The 24508-nt window shown below is 45.9% G+C and overlaps 4 protein-coding genes and 1 pseudogene across 7 annotated transcripts; 1 reads left to right on the top strand and 4 right to left on the bottom strand.

The window, feature by feature from the left end:
* Positions 1–425: 425 nt before the first annotated feature.
* Positions 426–966, top strand: LOC133899174 (non-specific lipid-transfer protein C4-like). The gene is made up of 2 exons (XM_062340137.1): positions 426–720; positions 826–966. The coding sequence occupies exons 1-2, from the start codon at positions 426–428 to the stop codon at positions 831–833; spliced, it is 303 nt and encodes a 100-aa protein (XP_062196121.1). The 3' UTR covers positions 834–966.
* A 462-nt stretch (positions 967–1428) lies between these two features.
* On the bottom strand, positions 1429–7678 carry LOC133899172 (plant UBX domain-containing protein 8-like). Its single transcript, XM_062340135.1, has 10 exons — positions 7405–7678; positions 5690–5751; positions 5070–5586; positions 4323–4432; positions 3728–3965; positions 3437–3625; positions 3201–3365; positions 2563–2706; positions 2428–2484; positions 1429–1791 (listed from the first exon to the last, which is right to left on the bottom strand). The coding sequence occupies exons 1-10, from the start codon at positions 7486–7488 to the stop codon at positions 1678–1680; spliced, it is 1680 nt and encodes a 559-aa protein (XP_062196119.1). The 5' UTR covers positions 7489–7678; the 3' UTR covers positions 1429–1677.
* Positions 7679–8526: 848 nt separating this feature from the next.
* Positions 8527–12355, bottom strand: LOC133899173 (RHOMBOID-like protein 2). The gene is made up of 5 exons (XM_062340136.1): positions 11901–12355; positions 10213–10376; positions 9379–9545; positions 9038–9285; positions 8527–8822 (listed from the first exon to the last, which is right to left on the bottom strand). The coding sequence occupies exons 1-5, from the start codon at positions 12182–12184 to the stop codon at positions 8711–8713; spliced, it is 975 nt and encodes a 324-aa protein (XP_062196120.1). The 5' UTR covers positions 12185–12355; the 3' UTR covers positions 8527–8710.
* Positions 12356–13921: 1566 nt separating this feature from the next.
* Positions 13922–16427, bottom strand: LOC133898755 (exopolygalacturonase-like; annotated as a pseudogene).
* A 2314-nt stretch (positions 16428–18741) lies between these two features.
* LOC133898756 (heat stress transcription factor B-2b-like) lies at positions 18742–23821 on the bottom strand. 4 transcript variants are annotated; one of them, XM_062339453.1, is made up of 3 exons: positions 23317–23820; positions 22341–23206; positions 18742–18916 (listed from the first exon to the last, which is right to left on the bottom strand). In XM_062339453.1, the coding sequence occupies exons 1-3, from the start codon at positions 23587–23589 to the stop codon at positions 18856–18858; spliced, it is 1200 nt and encodes a 399-aa protein (XP_062195437.1). In that variant the 5' UTR covers positions 23590–23820; the 3' UTR covers positions 18742–18855. The 4 variants fall into 4 exon arrangements, with proteins under 4 accessions (XP_062195437.1, XP_062195439.1, XP_062195436.1 ...); XM_062339455.1 differs by having other exon boundaries at positions 18899–18926; XM_062339452.1 differs by lacking the exon at positions 18742–18916 and adding an exon at positions 20535–21714 and having other exon boundaries at positions 23317–23821.
* Between the last annotated feature and the right edge of the window lie 687 nt (positions 23822–24508).

The raw sequence follows: 24508 nt of genomic DNA, 5'->3' as shown, positions 1-24508 counted from the left end.
TTTAGCAGCCAACGCGCCAAACGAGATGCACCGCAGGCCGCAGCATCGGCAGTGCCGCTCGCTCGTGTGCCGGCACGTTCCGCGCTCGCCAGCGGCTCTGAGCGCCTGCCTGATCTTCCCTCGCCAGCCCCGGCTGAGACGAACGAATAGCAACAAAGGAAGAGCTCAAGCAACGTGACGCCGCGCGCGTTCGTCATGTTCGGTGGCCGGCTCACACTGTCACACAACTGCAGCGCTCGCTCCTCCCTGGCACAAGCGCCGCCTGCTCCTTAGGTGAGCCATGCAAAGCTCGCCGCCCTCCTCCGTTTCACAATTGCAGCTACAAATAGCACTGCACTTGGCAGCATCCCATGTACAGCAGCAGCAGAAGAGCAAGACGCCACAACACCGGAAACACTCGGAGTGCGCTCGATCGGCAGGTAGCAATGGCGTCAGACGCGGCCAAGCCCAGCGCGCTCGTCGCCGCGTGCCTCGTCCTGCTGGTACTAGGCGGCGGCTACGGGCCGACGCTGCGCGGCGCGGAGGCGCAGGGCGGCGGGGAGTGCGTGCCGCAGCTGAACCGTCTCCTGGCGTGCCGCGCGTACCTGGTGCCAGGCGCGCCGGACCCCAGCCCGGACTGCTGCAGCGCGCTGAGCGGCGTCTCGCACGACTGCGCCTGCAGCACCATGGGCATCATCAACAGCCTGCCCTCCCGGTGCAACCTCGGCCAAGTCAACTGCTGTAAGGCCACAACAAGTTCATCTCTGTGTAGTACGCTGTTAAGCTTCACTCCACTGCCAAGCTTAATCGGTGTGCTCTTATCGGTCGTGTTTTCTGTTTGTGCAGCTGCTTGAGGCTCGCCTCGAGCTGGCACTGGCAGGGTAGCTCTGCAATGCAAATGAAGAGGAATAAGATGTGCTCCACGGCGGGAGCAATCGAGGATTCGAGGTCCAGCTCTTCGCCTGACCGCCGGCGTTACCTGATCTGGTCCTGCACCGTCATCTTTACTTTTTGGTGAAAAATAAGTGAAACCATGCATGATCTAATGGTTGAATGCTATAGTACGTTTGGCACATGCAACTTTGCATTGTGTACTTTTGTTTTCCTTCGATATCTGCCTCATTTAGCTATTTCTATTCCCTAAATTATGAATGCTGACAAACTGGATGTTGATGGCAACTGATACGAAGGACGTCAATTAAAACTTGCTAGTAGCGATTACTGAGTAAAACACAGGCGAAGTGAGTACTCCAGTCTTAGCATAAATAATCTGTGCGCCTGCGTGGTGCAAGCCATACTGTTCACTGCAACTGCAAGAGTTGAGTGGCAAACTGGTAGTAAATCACAATGAGCTGTGAGATCAGAGCATTCGCACTTATATCTCAGAAAGCACTATAACATTACGTCAAAATACAAACCCGGCAGTCGAATATTGATGATCTAAACCAATTGTAACCAGCAAACATATGTGAACTAAGATTAAAGAATTATGGTTGGCCTGAAGGTAGAATTGTATATACATTCTGACTGCACGTTCAAAGTGGGTATGAGACTATGCCACACAAACTGAGAACGAACAAAAGGCAGATTTGAGCGTTTCACAGCACAAAAGATGGCACTTTAGTTTTTTCATGAACAAACGCCAGGTCTAATTTAAAAAGTATATGTTATACTTAACCATAACTAAATCCTTATACTCTATCCTGAAATTTGTTCTAGGAACAGAGCTTCCTGCTTGCTAGTGAGGCCCAGATCACCCAAAGACATCTGACTCTCCCCAGCAGTGAAAGCACGCCTGGGATAAGACCTAACCTGCACATTTCCAATTAAAACAAAATTGGTAATGATTATAAGATGAGTCAGAAGCAGTCAAGCAATTATGTGGAACTAGAGATTGCATATGTCCTCTGGACAAGGCAAAGTGGCATCACTCAGTACTGGAAAACAACAATAACCGACCAGCTAAAATGCATTGGCCAGTCTACAGCATTCAAGTCTGACAGTAAAGAAAGCAAAAATCGCTGGTGTTTTCCCTTCTAGTGTGTAGTCTTCTTGAGTGACCTGACTACTTGACATCCACCAGAGCAGTTGACACTACAAGCCCATAAAAACATGTGTGGAAGATAAACAAGAATTAACATGACTGTCCACTAAAGCCACATAGATTATTCGAAATGGCTCAATACAAGAATTTAAATTTCAAGAAGCAAGAGGCGGCATTGTTCAAAAGTAGAGCAATCGTGTAATAGCAATGTGAACTTCCCAAAATAAAATATGCTGCAAAAGTATGCAGTGTCTCTTTATTTTCTTAGTGCTAGTGTGAATAAGCAGCTGGAGCTCATAACCTATCCAGTTTACCATATTATCGATTGTAGATGCATTGATCTTTATCAATAGAATTTCTTCTGCAAATATACAGTACCATCGAAAGAAGTGGTTGAGAATTACCAGTCTATAAGTTCCTGGTTTAAAAGTCCTGCTGATGTCTATGAAATCAAAAAGAAACTGCACAAATTTCAGAAAGTTAGAAGCAGGTATAATGAACAGTATCATTAGGGATTATGGCAACTGAAAAAGGTTTACCTGAAGCTTGTCAGATTTGAGAAAGGGCCGGCCTCGGCGACTTCCATCAGGCATGCGAACTACCAGTGTGACGGCCCCCTCAGCATTTGGTAGTGGCTCCTTTGGTAGTGATGCTTGTTTGGCTGCAAGCTCTGACTCAAACTCCTATTTTCACAAGAAACATCACGAAAATAAAATTAATATATTTCTGTATGATAGAATAACACAAACCTTGGATAATAAAGATCTAACAACATTTGCATGAACTGCAGAAAGAAATCAACCAGCTGCCCTATCATTTCCTTGATTGATAAATGATAGAGATGGTCACAGGCTCATGGTAAAAATAGCAATAGCCACAGTCGTCCTCTAATTTAGCATCAGCGATAGTCAGAGAAGAATGTCCTGACAATAACTGACTAAGCCCTACAGTAATTTTTATAATATCAGGCAGACCATAAGCGCAGGCATGCGAATATACACTTGTGCTATAATTTAGCAAGTACGTAGCTTACTAAAAACTAACCCATCCCACCAGCAATTTATCAACAGTATGCTCTTGAGCCAATATAATTATCCAAGTGCAATAAATGCATAAATATCTATCAATCTTATTCTGTTAGCTGTCAATTTGATAGTATTAAGTGAAGTGCGAGTACCTCTTCCTCAAGCTGTTTCTTTAGCTTCTCCTCCTCTTCTTTCTTCTGATGTTCAACAGCAGCTTCTCTTGCAGCAACTTCCTCTAGTCTGCGGAGTTCAGCCTCCTGCTCAGCTTTCAACTCTTTTTCTCGATCAGCTTGGAGGGCAGCAAGATACTCATCATCCTGAAATTAAAATATTAGGAGTCACATACAGTATCTGTAATACTCTCAAGCAGATGAGTACTGTTCAATACCTGCTGTTCCCTTAACAACCGTTGTGCAGTTAATGTTGGTGATGGAGGATGTGCTACTCGGGGATAGTGAGATGAGCTTCCATGAGTTGGGAAGGAAAATGGATATGTTGCTCCTTCAGGAATCCCACCAAACATTGCAGCCTCAAGCATAACAGCTTCGTCATGCTCTTCCGAAGAAATGCCACCCCACTTTTCGATGAAATTATAACAGCATGGTGAGTTGTGAAGAAAGTAAGAAACTACAACTTACACAAATTATAGCTCAGTAGAGCCATGATGGGAACAAAATACCTCTTCTGAAGGGAAACCTCCATTATGCTGACGATCATTTTGAATGTTAGGCTGAGGACTTGAGGGAGGATTGTCAGCTCTTTCCACTGCTTCCGCTGGCTCAGTATTTCCATATCGGATGCGCCTAGAACGATGCCTAACTAAAGGTTGTTCCTCAGCATCTTCAATATCCTCTTGGAAGTTCTCTTCATCTACTGTTTGTTCAGAAGTTCCAACTTTCCCTGTGGATAGTCCTTGCCTCCAATAAGAAAGGACATGTATAAGGAATCAGTCACTGCTAGACAGAATCGATCATACATGGCTAGCTAATAAAAATGACTTCAAAATGACACATCAAAACAGTAAAAGAATATGGTAGCCTGCAAGGCTGCATTGCTTCTATGCAAATGAAACCATAAAACAAAAACTCAAGACTGACAAAAAAATGGAAAAAGAGCAATTAATTAATTATGAATAACCGAACATACAAGTCTTCACATACTACCACTGTTCTGGGGATTACAAAAATATATGCTTTAGGGCTACCGCTGTTATACAAATTAAAATATATATATATCTGACTTAAGGAAGGTAGCTAGCAACATTTGATATTCACCTTGCAACTATCCCACTTGCTCCTTCAATGTCCTCCTTATCAGATAAGTCAGGAGAATGATCTGCTACATGAATTCCTTCTTGGCGCAGAGCTCTCTCTCGCTCCACTGTCTGATAAGTCACAGTAAAAAAACGTAATAAGGATAGACAAATGAATAAAAACACATAGCTATATCTTATAAGGGAAATTGGTTAGACACCAGGGGATCCGACGTCCCCTTTGGTGAAAATACAATTAATACATGTTGCAATGGTTCAAAAATTCCATAAAAACTCATGTATGTACTACACATAAAGATAAGTAAACCTGCAAAAACTTAATTTAGAATTAATCTCTAATACTAAGATTCAAAAAACACAAGGGGTATTGTTCACACATGATGAACAATGCCAGATTGACTGCTTGTCTATTTTGTTTCTTGGCATTTAGGATGAATTGAAACTGGATTTTTCCAGGTTTACCTAACTTTATGCGTACTACATATATGAATTTTTGATGAATTTTTTAAACATTGCAACATGCTGAACTTGCTAATGGGGACGCCAGAAACCCTAGATACAAAATCCACACTCATCTTATAAAGCTACCTCCAAGGACAAAGAAACCGCACAAGCAAGCTCATCGTCACCTCTTCCATGTGATGTGTTTTTACGTTTACCACTATTTAGACCCTACGGACAATGGATTTTGCTCAAACGAGTGTTTAAACTGTTGGGAAATTGAGAAATCCAATAATCAAAAGCATACATGTGCCATTCCTTCAGCCTCCCTTTTTGAAGCTTCAATTGCTGCACGGATCATCTCCTCTTCTATATCATTGTTATAGTCACTAACATCAACCAGTGGAGGAGCACTTGGCACAGAATGGTTTGGGCGTGAAATGTTGCTTGGGATATTAGGATCATGAGCAGATGGTGCTGATGGCAAGTCTTCATCATCTTCAACTATAACAGTCCCATGAACCTCCGGACCATACAAAGATTCACGTCCAGTAACATCCTCAATAACAGGACCCTGACCAGAACTGCCTGTTTGAGTATTGTTGTCTTTAACTTCAATAGGTATCTGCCTCACCTCCCTAGGGTGTGTAACCCGAGGTCCCCCTCCAAAGATACCGGCAGCAGCTCTGTCAACAAAATTAGGATCCAAAAGTGCAAAAGGGTTCCCCAAATTTCCAGGAAAGAAAGTTCTGGTAAACAATGGTTCATCTATGTCCATATCATCATAGTGACTGGCAGGTACAGGATTCTGATTGATTCTGGTGCTGAAAATCATGCAACTCAGTCATATTCAAAAGGAACAGCAGGGGTATCAGGACAGCAAATACATAAAAGTAAGGAAACAAACAGGAGAAACAGAACAGATACTTGGTCCTATCTCCCTCATTAAAATAAGCATTCACAGCTTCATTTAGGTCACCACCATGTTCCTGAGTAAAAATAATTGGTCAGCTATTGTAGCCAACATATGAGTCCAAAAGGTATAATGATATTTCCATTTAACAATCATTATGTTTAAAAGCTTCACTCCAGATTTCAATCTATTTGAGTTAAAATTAGTAAGGATAAAAGCAGCACCCTAGATAATATGGAGGATAGCTCTCCTGTGTATTTTAGAAAAAAAGATAATATGGAGAATAGCAGATAGGGCTAAGGAAAAGGATTGATTGAGAAATATCTGGTTGTGTGAATTCCTATATTTTTTACAGAGATACTGGATAAACAAACATGAAAAATGCATGAACTTGAGCTCATTGTCATCAATAAGCCACAAATAACTCATTCAGATTGTAGATCGCAATCATTATGTTTAAAACCATCAGATCAAAACAAATCTGCAGAAGGTTCCATGCTGAAACCATGCTCAATGCAACCAACAAGAGCAAAAGTTGAACATGGGCGAAGGTAGGGGATAAAAATCTGCTTAGGTTCCAGATATGTCCACAAATTAGAGGTACAGAATAACTAGGACGTACAAATCCTATTAAGCTCCCATATCAACTAACACGATAATACTAATGTTGCTTCAAAAGGAAAATAAAGCGAAAGGCCTAAAACAGACAGTAGACTTGCGCATCCATTTTTCTTGGAAAAAGTGAAGTGGATGGTAAACTTCAAATTATTTCTCTTGCAGCCTTCTTTGATTTAGCATCCACTAAAGGGACCTCAACCCACTACGACAATTTGAAAATAATGTAGTGTTTCAGTCTGCCCTCCAACGCTGCATTCCAAACCCAAACAGGACCAATGAGTCACAAGGACTATTGCAACAAATACCCAAAAAAACTTGTTCACACTCTCTATGGATGATGGATGAGGCGGCTTGTTTATTTGCTGTACCAGCCAAAAATGTCTTGCTCAACACACACTACCACTGAAAATGTTCCTCACGAAAGAAGTAATCGTCAATAACAACCTGTGTGTCCCATACATCAAGCGGTAAAATCACGAAAACGAATCGCAAAGTTTCAACCATCTAGTAGACAACAATGTTCTTCCCCCACATAAACAATCACCCAAACATCCAAAAAAGGCCTTTTTTCCTCTCACAACTACTCCAAATCCGACCAGTATGACGGTCCAGAACATGAACATCCTAACGGGATTAACATGAACAAACTTGGTTCTCCCAGTAAACGAGTAAGCGATTCACACTTCACTGTTGTACCGTTTTATGAGATCCATGGCACCCCCTCCTCTCTGTCAACTCTAATCTAGTGAAATTTCAGCAATTCACTCCACAAATGTAAGGTAGGAACTAAGTGCACACGTCTATCATAGCAAAAACACTAAAACCTCGCAGGCATTACACTCCCACAGACTCGAATTCCGCCCTTGTTGCCCACTCTAAGCACACCGTAAAGCGACTCCGCATACTCATGAAGCCCTGACTCAAATCGCGCATCCCGCGACCAATCCGTCATCGCATCGCACCGCCATCGCCATCAGACTACCTAACCCACCCGATCCCCGAACCCTAACCCGAAACCCGAAGTAACGAATACTCAAGCATACGAGGCCACAACACGGAGTCCAATGGGGTACCGGGGGAGAAGGGGAATCGAGCGCGCTGGAGTAGTCACCTCGAGCTCGCGGACGGCGGCGGCCTCGTCGGCGCCGGTGATGCTGACGAAGGTGTCGATCGCCTCCTGCGACGGCCGCGCCATGGAGGGAGGCGCCTGCGCCTGCGCCGGCGCCTGCCTGGGTAGGAGCTCCGCGGCGACGCGACGGCGACGGCGACGGCGAGGAGGTGGAGGAGTCGCGAAGCTACGGAGCCGCGCGTGTTGATTCAAGTGCTGTCGATGTGGTGCTCTTATTCCTCCTCCGCTTCGCCTCCACGTGGGCCGCGCTGAGCCCATTAGGTGTAGAAAATGACGCTCCTGCCCTCCGTGAACAAGCACGGTCGCGCAAAGGCGTAGGGGTATGGACATAAAAAATCCTCTACAACCGCTTTCCTCCATCTTCTTACGAAACCAGATGAAAGAAAGGCATCGAGTCTTCTTCACGAGACACGAAAAGAAAGTTTTGGTGAGGCCGAAAGTATGTAGCCACTTTGATACGAAAATTCTACTGAATCGTATAGATATATAATTTATTATGATCATTTATTTATATTGAGATTTGTGTAAAAAAATATATTAGATAATTAATAGATGGATAAATATTATATGTGAATGATAGATGTTCAAGATAGCTATGAATTCATATCCTCATGTCGAGTATATGCCTTGTTGCACCTCAAGTGAAATCAAGAAAATATCTTCTTGTTTTTTTGGCTCCAAGCACCGGATGTTTGTGCTGCCGAGCAAATGTACAAATCACGCATGATCGTACACCCAAACAAACTGCAGTGCAGTGTGTATGAATTTCTGAGAATTTGACACTCCCATAATGACTAGCTTGGATTTTGTCTCAAAAAAAATGACAAACTTGGATACGCAAACGCAGCGGGTTTTTTTTTTTTTTTTTTACTTCATCCCTTGCGATTGGTTGAAATTGTTCCATTTTCTCTTCCAGTCCGATAGGAGTAGGCCTAATCACCCTCAATTCAGACAACATTTAAGTTGAATGTCAAGATATGCTTTTGAATGTTGGCAATCCTCAAACTCGACTTACCCTTGAAGGGGTGCTGGGACGCCCTCAAAATTTAAGTCAGTCAGATTACTCTGAATGATTTCATACAGTTCGGCAGTCAGCGTCTGATGTTGGAGAAAATCTATATAAGAATTGCGCTGAAATCAACAATTGCAAGCTCGAATTACAATTGAGAAGATAATTCAGGCACAAGAAGTGCAAGCTGTTCTGCTGGAGGACACATTTGTAGTAGATTTCCACAAACACACAAGCATAAAAATGGTTCCGTCAAGAGGCATATATTTCGCAGAAGAGTTAAGTGGTGCATTTCCATCTCGATGTCGGTACACAGTTCAGGTACTGGCACCAATGGCAGTTGTCGTTCCCATTCTTACCCTTGAAGAGCATCACCAAGATAATTACAAACCTGAGTCATAAAGACACCTTTGTCAGGCTTCAAGTTTGGACTCATAATAAAAAAGAATCATCATTACTCATCTAAACTATTGCATTAGTTCAGAATAGTACATAGCTTGACACTAGGGGAGTATTTTTTTTTTATTCCCTTCGCAATGTGTCGTGAGATGTGAACTATAGAAAGTGCGTGTGAATGCATGATTGTCTTTAGTTGGTGAGACTTACCCAACTAGCAGCAAGAGGAGTGCAGCAACCCACAAGACGTACTGGTATAGTTTGTATTTTGGAGGTTGATTAGTCTGAGGTAGCTCATTGCGTTCCATCCAGCCAAAATGAGGTCTTGCCAGCAGCACAAATCCAAGAAGAAATCCAGACGCAAATCCACCAATGTGGGCAAAATTATCAGCATGGGGTAATATCCCAATGGCCAAATTAATTGCAACTATAAAAAGTAGAGTTATGATCGCCGCTGCCTGCAAGAGTGCATCCACTGAAACTTAGCAAAAAAATGAAAAAAAAAATTAATAAAAGCAAAACAGTAAACATATAATATGCCTTCTGCTAACCTTGTTGGAATAGATAGTCCAGTTCATAATAAGCTCTGAAAGCATAGATCCAAGGAGGCCAAACAAAGCCCCAGAGGCCCCAACAGAGATGTAGTTACTCCGTAAGAAGAGTGCAGACAGCACACTGCCACCAAAACCAGATACCAAGTAGATGATCCCAATGCGCACTTGCAAGTGAGGAAACCGAAGTGTTAGACTGCCGCCAAAACAGGATGCAAGTGGCTTTGACAGAGGTAAACATAACATATTTTCAAATCCACATCGAAATGCGAAGAAAATGAGCCCTAAGAACCTGTAGACCAGATTACTTCTTAAATGAATACCAAGAAACAAAGTCATACTCAGATTTATGGAAGCTATGGCCTTATGTTGCCAGTGGTGAAGGATCATGATGGCCAACTTCAGAAATTTTGTTGATTAAGTACTTAACTTTACTTCTTAATTTCATGCAAATACTAGTCCAGTCCCTCCTTAACAAGTTGTTTAAGCAAGTACTATTATGTTTTGGCCCCTTCTCAAATTTCCTCCAAGCTCTGCCACTGTATGCTGCAATGCTAATAAAAGGGTGTATGTAGCAAAGCAAGCTCAGTGATTCCAACACAAAATCAAGGCATGAAAAGAAACCTCCACAACTACTTAAGTACCAAGACAGAACCAGCGCGCAGAATTTCAAAGCTTAAAACAGGAAGTACATCGCCCAAACGAAGACTTGACTTACGTTCGACGACGAGTAACAAAAAGTCAAGTAGTCAATCGAGGTGCTCAAACTGGAAAAGATTTACATACTGATATAATGATAAAATGGACCATTAAGTTCAAAAATATGAAGCTTACCAAACCCAAACTGTTGCTCAAGGCGGATTCCAATAAATAGCAAGCTTAGCATGTTGACAATCAGGTGGACTAAGCCAGCATGGAGCCAGATACAGCTAATGAGGCGCCACCCTTGGTGCTCATGAACCACTTTGGCCCAGTTAAGAGCCCCCATCTTCTCCAAGCTGCCCAAAAAAGTGAACTTTTTAAAAACCATGGTACATTTAAACATAGTAAACTGTCAAGAAAATGCAGCCCTGGTTTCAGATTAGCCCCTAATAAACTGTCCATTGTGATGAAATTAGCGAACTAGAACAAAAGAACCTTTTTTATAGCTGATGATAAAATATTTCGGACCTATCAAGGTCATGCAAGCGGTAGCACTACGAGCACGAAAGTCCCATGCGGGCAACGTTGTCTGATCACTTAACTGCCCATTATTATTGAGAAAAATACTAGTGTGCTGTGTACCTATCAAAGGTTCAATTTTTAACTGCCAGGAGGCAACGTGGGCACTTTTTTTAGATAATGGAAGCAACGTAGGCACTATAAGACAATTCTTAGAAGAATCGAAGATTATTTTGCCAACTGCATTGTTCAGGTACCTGAATTGGTACGAAGCTAATCAAAATGGTTTAGGAGAAATCTACAAGGCATAGGGGAAACAATCTGCAACAGTTTGCCATTCTACTCGTCCTATAAAACCGTCGGTTGAAATGAAGATCTAAATAGTCCCCATTCTACAATGTCCTAGTTTCCAAACGATCTGAGTAGACAAGAACTAAGAAAATGGCAACTAGGCGCGGAAGATTCCGAATGGTACAAAAGTCCCAACCTTTAGTAGCGATGACACTTGAAATCCAGCCAAAATGCCAGCTTTCGCTCGAAATATTACCATAAACCCAACACAAACCCCTCCTGAAGAGAAAATTGCTCTTTTGACATCACCAACACTGACTTCGACGTTTTGATATCTCAAACGTTGGCTTCATCAAAATGACACCAAAAACAGTGTGTAGTTTGATTCTATGACATTTAGCTCCTTTTAATCGATTTTCTTTTCTTCATACTGTTTTTGCCATATGAAAAGACAATCTTGCCCTCCATGCTAGCTATGTACTCGTGGCTGCCATTTTCTATTTAGAATGGATGTGTTGCACTAAGCCACATCATGGGCACGACACAACATATTTTCATAAAAATAGCAACATCTGTGGGGGGGAAAAAAGAGAATATATGCTCGATAAAAAAGCAATTCAGCACAATTCATCCAAACATTAGTAGTATGACAATAATAGTATGACAATAAAACACACATATGTTCTCTCTTTTTTTCCATGGATGTTGCTATTTTCATGGAAATATGTTGTGTCATGCCCATTACGTGGCTTTGTGCAACACAACCATTCTAAATAGAAAATGGCAACCATGAGCACATCAGCTAGAATGAAGGGCAAGATTGTTTTTTCATGTGGCAACAACCGTTGGAAAAAAAAAGATCGATTAAAAGGGACTAAACGTCGTAAAATCAAACTACATATTGTTTTTGGTGTCATTTTGATTGATGTCAAAACGTCGAATCCCGTCGCTGGCGATGTCAATTTAGCAATTTTCTCCCTCCTGAATTCCCCAATCCGCAGTCCCGATTTCGAATCAAATCCAGCAATTCCTCCAAACCCGAAGCCAATCGCGAGACTGATGATACGTACGTGGCAGAGGAGGGGCCGAGGAGCGGGTTCTCCCGTAGCGGCTGGAAGGCGAACCGTCGGAGGAACCCGGCGGCGACGCATCCGGCGCCGCCGCCGAGGGTGCTCCCGTGGCGCGGGCAGTCGTTGACGAACATCTCGGCGGCGAAGACCGCGACGCAGGCCACGAGCACGGTGGGCACGAGCCACGGCCACCACCGCCGCTCCTCCTCCGCTGCGCCGTATCCGCCGTACGAGGCGGCGTACCGCTGGTACGCCGCGCCCTTCCCCTCGCCGCCGCTCGCCATGGCTCTCTCTCTGTTCCCGCGGCGTTGTCGGCGGCGGACACACCTCCGCGGGTCGCAGTTATAGCGGGGAACGGAGCAGTGGAGTGGTAGGTACTAGGTCGCGTCGCGCGGCTCGCTGCTGCGCGCACTTGCGCGTTTTGGCTTGCCTTGGAAGCGAGGAGGTGTGGACGAGGAGAGAGACAGGATGAAATCTTCTACCTTCGCTACCGTAAAGCTAATAGTATCATAATTTTAAATTATATTCATTCATTTACGATCCAAGATTTAGTGATTTAAAATTACCTAAATTTCATCTATCAATAAAGTCATAGAATCACAGTGATTGAAGTTACCTAAAACGTGAAGTCATAGGATCCTATGCCGTGATGGTGGAGTGGAGAGTGAGGTGGGGTGGAGAACGGTGGGTTACGTCGGCGCGTGGGGACCACCGGTCGGTGAGGGGCTCCGCTGGGTTGTCCATCCTCATCAAGCAACCGAGCGTTTAGATCAAGCAACCGAAGGTGTGTGCGTATATACTCCAAAATGAATATAAATCCGATCAAAATTGCATATAAATGGTTGCAAAGCTAGATTGCCAGCTCAGAACACTAAAATGCGAGAAAGAACACTTCATCGATAGATTTGCACGTTGATTTGTGTCCAGCCGGCCATACTTAGCATGTGAAAGTGCTCCCTCCGGTCATAAATGTTTGTCATTTTTGACTTTTTATGATTTTTTATACGGTATTTTAATTATTATTTTTTATTAAAATATAACTATAAATATTTAATAAAATATAATATTATAAAAATATTTTTTAAGATAAATCTACATATGTGAATTTTATATTTTCAAACTAAATATTTAGAAGCTATTAACGATCAAAATTTTAAAAGTTTAAGTAAATCTTAATTAAAACGATAAATATTTAAGACCCAACAGTAGTATGCAACCAAGAATTTCATTTCCAGCACTGCAGTTGATTCACCACCAACCGACGTATGTTCGTGTATGATATGATGATAGTTGCAGCGTGCATGAACCGGTAACTATGGCACGTTACTAGCATCTGCTTCTATCGCAGATCGAAAGGCCAAGAGCTCCAGGAACGAGATTTACGATGACCAACAGGAGCTATTTGGTTGGAGCCTGAACAGAGCTACCCAGTCCAGGTAGCAACATCCATTCCCAGCCCTTTAAAATTGGACGCCTCGAGTCCGAAACCAATCAACCCCTTAATCTTGTGTTGTCACCAAAGAGTCATGCGGCCATTTGATCGATTGTCATGGCACTCTCTGTCCAGAACCCGACATGCATAGTCGCATACGGAAACGCAAGCCTCCGTAAACTCATGGATGGCATAATTTTTTAGAAATATCAGTATAACGACACATGTGCGTAAACAGAGACCGTCAGAGTACCGACGGTATCACTTTGCTGACTGCTGCCCACAAGTGTTTGCGTTGCATCTTGCATGCAGTAGTTAGCGCGTCCTTGTGCTTCCAGCCCAGTCCACCGATCGATGACAGGCGAGAAAACAGCCGCCGCGACCACGCAATCTCGGCGCGTGGTTGCAGGTCACAAGTAGCCAGATCTCCGACCCCAACGATGCTTCCTTTGTCAGCAGTACAGAGGAGCAGGGCAGAGACGAGAAGAAACAGAACGAACGGCCATGGCCATGGATATGCATTCGTCGGTCAGTGACTTGGCAGATGGGGTTGCATGTTGTACTGCTGCGCCTGTGATTGTGTCTCCAATAAGTCTATAGTATAATCTTTTTACTAGTAGCTATCCTCTCGATGTTATTTATCCTTTATGATCCTAGTATCGTAACAATTAGATGAGAAAATATAACCTACATATACCACACGCTTTTGATGGTTTCAATGTAAACAAGAAAAGGGGCGAGCACATGAGGATTGCCCATCTAGTAGTTAACACTGTAATTAACACTGTAATAATAACTAGCCTAAGATCATATGTTTCATCTCCTTCCATTCTCTAACTCATCCTCTAACAGAAACCAAGTTCATTGGCCTATCTGTCCGGTACCGGATGCTATGTCAGCTTCTTCCTCAGGACGCACGACCGGGCTCGGCGCTTGCGCCACCGAGGCGGGCGTCCCCTGCACGTTGGCGAACCGTTCGTGGCACGGCTGGTCGCCGCACGTGAGGTTGACGCCGTCAAGGTGCACCCCGGTGCACGGCCTGTCCTCGCTGCACAGCAGCTGCACGGCCACCCTGCTGCTGGACGTGCCCTCGATCCTCTTGAACGTCACGTCGCTGATCTGCACCAGCGAAGGCTGCTCCATCGCACGACGACCGGCGGCGACAACCATAGCAACCAGATCGTCAATGCTGCTCTGCTCATCTAATGAGTCCCTCATATAATTCAGGAGAGAACATGCATACCGCTGCAGTACCTTGTCGACGTGAGAGCAATGGTCGTGGGGACAGTACTGCTGGTCGATGAGGATGGGGTTGGAAACGTTGGCCATGGTGATGTCCTCGAAGGTGATGTTGGACGCGCGGCTCGGCGGCGACCCGGGCCACGTCTTGATGCGCAGCCCGTTGGTGGTGCCCCGCACCGTGCAGTTCTTGATGACCAGCCCGCGCACATCCTCCTCGCCGTCGTCCTTCCCCAGGCTCCCCACGCTGCAACCGCAGCGCACACCAGTGTTATCGAGTTCCCTACGAGTCAATCTTTAGTAGTTTGCGAGTTTGGTTAGTGCGCGACCTGATCCCGTGGCCGGGGCCGCAGATGACGCCGCTGACGACGACGTCGGTGGAGCCGGGGCCGACGGACACGCAGTCGTCGCCGGTGCCGATGACCGAGTCGAGGATGCGGACGTGGCTCGAGAGGCCCACGTGAATGCCGTCAGTATTGCGGCTGGCGGCCGGCGCGTGGATGCGGAGGCCATCGGCTGCGACCCGGCTGCAGCGGCGGAAGTTGACGTGGAAGCCCCGGCTGTTCACGAGCCCCAAGCCCCTCACCGTCGAGTTCGCCACGTCCTCGAAAAGCAGAGTCTGCAGCACCATGGCGAATCGATCGATCATCTCGCCATGTCGTTGAGAGAAGAAAAAAAAAGAAACTTGACTGATCCAGCGAAGTCCCGGACGGTTCGTCTACCGTCGTCTTGGACTTGGCCTTGTTGCTCCGAGCGCCCTGGCCGTCGAGGATGCCGGCGCCGGTGACCAGGAGGTTGTTCAGGCCGCTGAACGTGATCCAAGCATCGTCCGAGAGGCGGCAGCCGCCCGCGCACGGCTGGAGCACACCGTCGATCACCACGACGGGCGCGTCGCCATTCTTGCACGGCCCCGCGAACTCGACGGCGCCAACGGCGAAGGTGCCCTTAGGGAACAGGAGCGACGAGTTGCCGGCGGTGGAGCCGCACACCGCACGCCATGCAGCCAAGAAAGCCTGCACAGGTGATACGTACGCGATTTAGACGTGAACATATAAACGTGTCGATTTAGCTGTGGCATTGGTCGCGATCAGGGGCACAGCAAATCGGCAAGCAAGTAGTCAATTGATGAAGAGTGTTCGAATCTGTGTGACAAGTGACTGAATTGAACGACACTGACGTCTTTGTTGTCTCTGCTGCTGGGCGCAGCTCCGTACTCTGTCACATCGTAGACGCCGGCCGTGCATTCTTGGTTCTTGCCGTATGCCTGGCCACCGTAGAGCATGACGACGACGAAGTAGAAGATCAAGGCCTTGAAGATGTTGGCCATGGTGCCGGAGTAGAACTTGCAGAGACCTGGGTAATGTGAGGAAGAAGATTCTTCTCGTCTTATATGTGGCATGCTTAACTGGTGGAGGAACTGAAGTCCTTAGGCTGCTGTAACCTCCAGGGTTAATTTGGCGTGCTCTAATTGAGCTTAATTGGTAGTCTAATGGATGCAGTTTCATACTTCCATACTGCTTGTAACTGCTCTGAAATAAATTAGTTGCCCTCGACGGGGTAAAGTGCCTAACAGTTCATAGAAGCCAAAGGGTTTTCTGTCCTCACCGTCAGAACCAGAGTTCAGTAATCTAGCAAGCCCTTTTGTCTAAAAAAATGAACTGAGAATTTTAAGTGTACAGGATCTTGTTTTAGCTGTGCTTTCTTCGTTTGTTGAGCAAAGGTAGGCAGTGTGGAGATCGTGCGAATAGCACGGTGGTAAAATCTACAGGTGTGATCCTATCAATCAAGATTTGAACTCTGTTTCTTGTATAAAAAAACCTCGCTGTTTGTTCCTCATGATTTTAGCGCGATCACTCAGTCATATTGTGCAGGTTGTATCCGACTTTCAAAGTTTTTTCTCGACCTTAAATGTAATACCCTTGATATTTCTCTCGTCCCCTTGAGTCACGTGTTTTTTTAGGTAGGGAGTGTGTCTGATTGAATCATGACCAATACGTTCCTGATGTATCGTCCTGTTAGCCATCGGCCCATCACACGTGTTGAAAGAGTTAGTTCAACGTGAGCTACGGTTGTAGGTGAAGCATTGAGAGCTGAGGGGAGTCAGTGACTCAGTGAGGCTCAGTTAGCGAATAAAAGGTTCTTAGAAAAGGCGGTTGCTAAACTTCATACACCTGAAATCGACGACGCTCTTTTCGGTTGATAGGTTCTGGCCATCAGATACAGATCCAACAGATGATACATTGTCTTCAACCTCCGGCCAAATTGCACGATTGTTTGTCTTTCTTCCTCGCTATTGTTTCTCCTCACGCGTTCGCCCCCGCCCCACCCATCTCCGGCGGCAAGGACACCACTGAATCAGCTCCTGTAGCCCCCGCTGCGCTAACTTGGCGTGGCGTGACACTCTTACCCCACCCTAGCCCACCGGTGGTCTCTACCTCTCGCGACTGACAGCATTCCCAACACCTCACCGCCCCGCCCACAACCTGTCTCCCCCACCTAGCCGACATGCCTCCCTTGGAGTTTCTGCTAAGCCTCGAATCCAGATAATCCTCCCAAATCCGAATCCCGAAAGCCCCTCTTCTCTAACTTCGGTCGAAGGTAAACCTCACATGAAATCTCGCCCTATTTCAAGCATCTGAAGAATAAGAAGCGTGCTTAAAAAAAGACATGCAACTAGACTTGACTATGAAAGAGAAGTGCGCCCAAAATGGCATGAGAACTATGATACAATAACTTTGTTGTTGATTCTTTTACAGACAATGGGCAGACTATCTAAAAACGGTGGGCATATCCAGCTAAGTATTTTGAAGCAAATGGAGTACGTATATCAGCAAGCAATTTTGGCACATATATCATACATTGTTGATGACGCACTCTTGCTCTAGAAAGGAGACTATCAATTACTTTCTAGTGATGCTTATATTAATTAACACATTGCATTCGTGTAATTAGGGATGATAATTGGGTGCGACGGGTACGAGTAATGCTTTTCTATACCTGTACCTGTGAGTTTTTATTTGCCTACAGATATACCCGCGAACATCAGAGGGAGAATGAACCCATTACCCACGGATATATCCGATTACCCGCCTGCTGGCATGGACCACCTCACGGACTCGACGCTGGCAGTAGAGGCCTTCTTGGTGACTCGGTGCTTAGATAGCTTCACGACGAAGTAGGGTCCTTGGCCATCACCTTTGCGTTCACCGCAGACACCTCCCACTCGCCAGTGTAGGGGAAGCCGTGCTTGCGCTTGCTCTAAGTAGATCCCATCACACGATGGGACCAAGGCAATTGCAGGCGACGCTACGATAGGACTAGGGTGGCAATGGATCTACGGCTACGTTGAGGGATAGGGTGCGGTGGCGGGGAGCTAAGTGGCGGTGGGGAACCAAAGAGCTGGGTGGCGGCGTATCTACATGGACTCACGGTCACGGGGAACCGAGGAGCTGAGGCATGGGGTGACGTCATGGCAGTGGTGAGCTAGGCGGTGAGCGGCAAGGAATCAAGACTCTCGGTGGTGGAGACGGGGAGAAGGATGAAGGGGATCAAGAGGGCTGGGGGTGGTGGCAGTATTTTTTTGGACTGATGGACCGGTCCCATGTGTTAGGCAGTTAGACGGGTTCACAGGTAAACAGGTGTAACAGGTATGAGTAGGCCTTTCCCATACTCATGTCCAGATACCCGTCGGGTAGTGTTTTTCGCTCACGAATGTGCCCACTGGTACTAAATATAGAACATACCTGACCATATTAAAGTATTTACTTGTGGGTAAATAGATAATCAAATATAATTGTCATCCCTACTTACAATATACATAGGCACAACTATTTTTTAGACAACAAGGTGAGATAGTACATGAAGCTGTTTATAAAAACAAAAGGGTGTGATTGGTTGTTGTAAGGAATCATCCATATAATATTCTAATTAATCAGTAAGTCGATTATTTGCATAATTACAACTACAGTGATTAACCATAATACCACACTGTTAGTTACGGCACATATTTTGTGGCTAAGATCAGAACACATGTCTTCAACATATAACATCACAACGCAGTTTAAGAAAGAGAGCAAGAAATTAAAGTTATATTACAAGTTCTTAAGTATTTACTAAGTTATTATAATTTACAGCAAAATAAAGCTATGAGTAGATAAAAACCGGCTCAACTTCTAACCAACAAAAAAAACTATGCAGCGAAAGACTAAAGACTATACATCGAAAAAAGGATAGAGCTATATGCCCTTAGACACCATCACAAAAGCACGACTTCCGTGTAGTTGCCTACTCATGCCCGCTGTCACCTTTGGTGGACGTGAAGTAGCCAAAGACCAACTTCTCCTCACTGGTAGCACCTAAAATAACAGTGTGAGTACAAAGGTACTCGTAAAATTTAATCTATAATAGACACTTATAAATAGCCCGACTTCAAGAATTATGCATTGGGATGTTAGCAAGAATATAACCACATGGTTAAGTAAAATCATATGCGAAAGCAAATTTGACATAAACACGTGTGAGCATCTATATTTGACCAAAATAACAAACTAGCCCATAAATATCAACTGAGCATAATGTAAAAGGAACCATATGAATAATATCTGTAAAGTGTCATCTCAACCCATCAACCACCTCAATCTACATTCATAACTTTATGACTATTATAAATGGACAAAAGCATGCCATAACCGAGAGCATTGCATTTCGTAATATTTTTACACCCTACAGGGGTACAACTTTACCCACAATACTTGAGGATTATACGGCTTGCACAACCACGCAGATCCATACAAGGGGTACTCATGTCAACCTTTTTCAATAAGCCCTAACTATTTGAATCGTGCATCGCTCGATACGAAGTCCACTTTGGTTAACTCTCGAAGCAACCACAAGTATCTCTACAAGTCCGTCTGCTCGCACCGTCGATGTTCAAATCCAAATGATCACAACTACAGAGGTATTCGACTTGTCTTACCATTATATCAACATGTGGTAGGTACGATAAGTGCTAGAGCCAATTGCAACAACGATTGATTCTTAAGCGACGCAAGCGGTCTATGGTGTACAGGTTCCTCTTCTGACCTACCCAGGGGAACTCCACATCCGGATAGAAAAAACACCCCTAACACCACTCATATCTCGTCTCTTTCTCACCACTCATCCAACAAAAGACATGTTTGAGATAGTTTATAGAGTCTGAAACTCACTCACCAACCTAGCAACACGATTAATAACTCAAATCTCACCCAAAACCTCATTTTAGCTCCAAATCTTAAGAACTCAAGAACTCCACTCCAACTCAAAATCGACCAACCAAATCACGTATTCATACCGAGGAAAGGCTAAGGGACTTATCCACGGTGCTTGTAGAGGTTGGTGACTGTCGGGAGATGAAGGAATCGCTTAGGAAGAGAAAGAACGCTGGTGGTCCTCGTTCTTCAACTAAGAACACCAAACGAGTCAAAACTCAAATCTTCTAGGAAAATAAAAATGAATTAGATGGATGAGAAGCTTATGAGCTAGAGAATGCGTGGAGAGCACATGCATACCTTGGCTTCGACTCTTGAGGGAGAAATTCGAGGGAGAAGAGAGAGCTTGAGAGGGGAAGCTCCTCTCCTTGTCTTGGCCAATTGAGGGAGAGAGGGAGCACGTGAGTGGAGTGAGGGGAGAGAGAGAGGGAGCCGGTGGGTGCTGTGGGAGAGGTGGTGGGACCGGTCAGGTGGGTTCACGTGTTAGAGAACAATCCATTTTAACTGTAAATTCTATTCCTTACTCTCCCAAATTTCCTTCTCTCATCCGATTGACTCGAAACGAAGTGTTCTAGTATGTCTAAATAAATTACCTCAAAATTAATCATGCAATAATAACACATAGTTAGATTTAATTACGTGATTATAGATTTGATACGTGACAACTCTCGGGATAAGGTTTCGTAAAGCTGCATCGTATAATCTATCTAAGCGAAATCATGCTAAGCGGAGTCATATTTGTTATAAAGAAAAATATTTGATTAGTTGTATCTATCTATATATGTTAAACTGAGTTTCTGTTTGGTTACCTGAATCTAAGATCGCATAAACGGATGTAAGAGTTAGGATTGTGATTAGTTACTTATATAAAGATAATTTTGTGACACTGATAGTTGGCCCACTTGTATGAGCGGATACATGGGTCTGCATCCACCAGATCAAACTGTGGAGTGAACACTTAGGACATGATGATGTCGTATATTGGCATCCACTAAACCAGGATGCAAGCGACCCAACAAACATCTTTTTAATACGAGTATTATACACATCCACTGGACCAGGTTAGAGCAAATTCAGACAACTAAAAGGATGTACTTCATATGTCTTTTTTTTTTCACCTTTTCGATCTGACGAATCTCATCCATTGAATCTTAATTCAATGGTCGCTGGATCTTCTTCTTGCTCCCAACAGTCTTCTTTCGTCCCGTCGCTCACCCGCGCTACCTCACCATGCCCGCTCCCTGTTATCTCCGGTGGCTCTCTCGCAGCCGGATGTACCGCCACTTGCCACTGCACTAACCAATCCATTTTCACAATTCCTCGCCACCTGCAACGGGCACCACCCTCAGGCCACCTGCAACTACAGTGGCACCACTGCCACCTTGCTGCGATCTGATTATCTCCCAAGCATCTCTCTAAATCCGACACCCGGTGAATCCAGTTCAAACCCTAACTCTCTTCCCTAACTTATCGTCGCATATTCTTCTTCTTTAATACGTGTTCACACTATCAATTGAAATCGTTCGCCAGATCATTAGGAAGTGTGAAACAACTAAAGAGCACCCAGAACAAAACAAGAGAAGGAACTGTGTCATCCGCCGGTGGCACTATGCGTCGCCTTCGGCATCGCAATCATGGCCTACTTCGCTTGGAAGAAAGTGTCTTTTCGTACCTTCTAGTAGGCGCGATGTTCTTTGCGAGATATTTTTGCCAGATATTTTCCCGTGACAAACGCAGCGTAATCTACCTGGAATCGACCTCGACCCATCGGAATATCTCACTCCGACCGACCATACAGGCATACACTACACTGCAGTCATTCCACGTCTCCCCAGTTCTCCACATGCTATGCTCACCACGTACCAAATCTGACCTCCAATTTACCCTAAAAAACCTGCTGTAAACTGCCAAAGCATTCAGTAAATTAAAAACTGGAATAGACGATTCCGATTAGCTGACAAGGATGCCGTGTTGAAATTAGCAAATTCAAGCAGAACAACGTGTCGGATCAGTGGGTTTATCATTTTTTAGCAAAGTGAAGAAACCGAAATGAACTCTAAACAAGTCAAGATAGCTTTTATGTCTTGTTATATACTTCGTCCGTTCAACAATATAAGACATAATTTATTTTAAAAACTCAAAATTTATAAATTTAATCAATAATCAATCAAAAATATATGTTTAGTATTAATATTTGTTTAATTTGTAGTTTAAATACTTTTAATATTATATTAATTTTATAGCAATTAAAAATATATTATAAAAATTAACAATTAAAGTTTATTCGGATGACTTTTTAAAACAAAATACTTTTTAGATTCTTAAATAGGGGAGTATAAAGGATACGAGAAAAACTAAAAAACTTACTACATAGATAGTGGAGTTTTACATAGGGTCAGTAAATCTCCTGTTAATTTGCCCTCGCTTTCTAGTTACTTGTAATAATTACATTATTACTTAGTAGTAACAGTAATTAGCCGATGGCTTGTATGGGAACGGTACGGAGCCAAGTCACGTCACCTGGAATTGGACCCGTCATAGTCGCTCCCGGCGCGGTCTGATCCGTTGCAGGCCCGGAGCGGGTGGTAGATGGGCCTGGGCCGGTAAATGGGCCACGCTTGCGGCTCCGGCTCCGTCCTGTCATCCGTGTGCTGCTCGGGCTGCGCGTCGATCGGCTCCGGCTTCACCTCCGCCACTCTGTTCACGGGATCCTCGCCGCCGCAGGCATCGCCATCGGGATCGCTGTCGCCGTCGTGTCGCGTTCGTTTCCGCCCGATGGAGACTCCGAAAAGCCGCGCGCTCATCTTCTCCTCCCCGTTCTCTGCTCCCGGCGTGGCCTCGGTGGCCCCGGGGCACGAAGGCATGAGCTCGAGGACCGCGGGAGGTGGAGGCGGATAGGCCTCCACCGACTCGCCGGAGCAATTCCCGGCCGCCGCGTCGAGGTGTTGGGTGGCGGAGTCTAGCTGCTGGGTGGCTGCGTACTTGGACATGAGGAGGAGGATGTTGTTGCAGAGCTTCTTCATCTGGCCGAGCTCCCGCCCGAGCCGCGCGTTCTCACGCCGCAGCCGCTCGTTCTCCTCGCCGACGTCTCCGGAGGCCAGTGAGGCCACCCCACCTGAGGCAGAGCCGGATGGCGCCTGAGGCTGCAGCGATGGGGGTTCAGGGGACGAGCTCGACGACAGCACCTGCTCCTCTCCGGAGTAGACCGGCGAGCCCACCGGCAGCGCCATCGGGATCGCTGTCGCCGCCGCCGCCTTGACCATCCCCGTAGCCGCCGCAGCCGGCGACACCTTCCGGCGGTGTATGTCACAGAGCAGCCGCTTCTCCCCTCGCCGGAAGCAGTCGTTGGCGAACTCCCACCTGTCCGGCACAATCTTCCTGAACCCCTGCACCCGCAGATCACCGTCAAACACGAACGCATCGATCAGCTAGCGCCATGCCAAGACAACACAAGAGAGAAAAAAAAATCGAGATCAAATGAAACGAAACGACTCACGTAGGTGTTGAGCTGGCGCACGAAGCTGGAGAAGTTGTTGTGCTTGAAGTACTTGGGCAGGAGGTCGCGCGCGAACTCCGCCGGGCGCCACACGATGAAGGCGGATCCGTCGTCGTTCCACGAGATGACGTCGTCCACCGCCGGGTCGTCCACCAGCTGGTATGTCTTCGTCAGGAACGGTGTCGGCACCGACCTCTGCCCCGCCGCCGCTCCCTCCGCCGGAGGTGGGGGCGGCGCAGGAGGTGGTTCACCGCCTATGGCGGCAGCGGGCATGGCCGCGCAGATCTGGCCGGGGGACACCGTCGCTATCCTATCGGTTTGCAGAAAGAAAGGCGGTCGCTTCTGGAAGGTTCCGGTTGCGTGCCGTGGAGAGGACCAGAGGCGGTTATGAGCGGAACCGAAGCGAGCGCGCGGGGAGAAAGGAGATGTGCAAGACGACGGGAAGAGAGAAGAAGAGGGAAGCGGTCCCGTCGCCGAGGGAGGCGCGCGCTATAAGGCGAGGGCGACCCGCCACTGGTGCCGAGAAAGGCAGAGCCAAACCGCGCGCGTAGAGAGTCAAGCGAGTAGGCGGTTTGGTTCGCTGGATTTGGGTCCTGCGGTGGAAGTGGTGGGGGCAGCGAAAGTGCGAGAAGCTTCCGTTGTTTTTTTGCCAGGTCGGTTATTCTGGAAGGTTCAAGGCGGAGCAGAGGAATCTGGCACACGTTTCGGGCGTGGGGACAACCATTGAGCTCGTGGGTTCCGGGTTCTACGTTCTAACGGGTCTAAGTTTGGCAGTATCAAATTTCGTTGCCTGTAGGTCTTATAGATTGGATATCTGAAATAAATCAAATTAGATACATGTTTATACTTTCACTCGTGATTACCATGGGTTGCTCGTGCGAAGGCACCGACCGTAGCCCAACCCAACGAAGGCAACTGAGCCAAACGTACGTCCCATTCGTCGCTGCCACAGCCACGCTAGACCCTTGGCCTCGGTCACATCAATGTCCGCGTCCTCACCTCACCCCCTCTGGTCTTGGCCCTATTGCCGTCCGCGCCACCGACTCGCCATCCATCCCACCCCATTAAGTATCAGCCGTTTTACCGTCTACATCACCCCCTCTGATCTTATCGCGTCCTAGATCTCGCACTCTTGCCTGACGGACATTTGAAACCCGATTTATGCATGTTCAGTGTTAGTTTTCAACCATAT

The sequence above is a fragment of the Phragmites australis genome, chromosome 18 (assembly GCF_958298935.1).
Source record: "Phragmites australis chromosome 18, lpPhrAust1.1, whole genome shotgun sequence".
Taxonomy (NCBI): Eukaryota; Viridiplantae; Streptophyta; class Magnoliopsida; order Poales; family Poaceae; genus Phragmites; species Phragmites australis.
Note: the sequence above shows the minus strand (reverse complement) of the source record. Positions and strands in the feature narration are given on the sequence as shown.

Bases quoted from the DNA above. Each gene is read 5' to 3' on its own strand.
- LOC133899174 (XM_062340137.1), top strand. From the start codon at position 426: ATGGCGTCAGACGCGGCCAAGCCCAGCGCGCTCGTCGCCGCGTGCCTC.
- LOC133899172 (XM_062340135.1), bottom strand. From the start codon at position 7,488: ATGGCGCGGCCGTCGCAGGAGGCGATCGACACCTTCGTCAGCATCACC. The intron at 3,626-3,727 runs GTATTTTGTTCC...TTCATCGAAAAG, and splicing joins GAGGTTTCCCTTCAGAAGAG to TGGGGTGGCATTTCTTCGGA. The intron at 1,792-2,427 runs GTAATTCTCAAC...GGAAATGTGCAG, and splicing joins AACCAGGAACTTATAGACTG to GTTAGGTCTTATCCCAGGCG.
- LOC133899173 (XM_062340136.1), bottom strand. From the start codon at position 12,184: ATGGCGAGCGGCGGCGAGGGGAAGGGCGCGGCGTACCAGCGGTACGCC. The intron at 9,546-10,212 runs GTAAGCTTCATA...CTCACTTGCAAG, and splicing joins TGAGCAACAGTTTGGGTTTG to TGCGCATTGGGATCATCTAC. The intron at 8,823-9,037 runs GTAAGTCTCACC...TTTATGACTCAG, and splicing joins CTCCTCTTGCTGCTAGTTGG to GTTTGTAATTATCTTGGTGA.
- LOC133898756 (XM_062339452.1), bottom strand. From the start codon at position 23,589: ATGCCCGCTGCCGCCATAGGCGGTGAACCACCTCCTGCGCCGCCCCCA. The intron at 23,207-23,316 runs GTGAGTCGTTTC...CTGCGGGTGCAG, and splicing joins TGCGCCAGCTCAACACCTAC to GGGTTCAGGAAGATTGTGCC. The intron at 21,715-22,340 runs GTGACGTGACTT...AGTTTACAGCAG, and splicing joins TATGACGGGTCCAATTCCAG to GTTTTTTAGGGTAAATTGGA.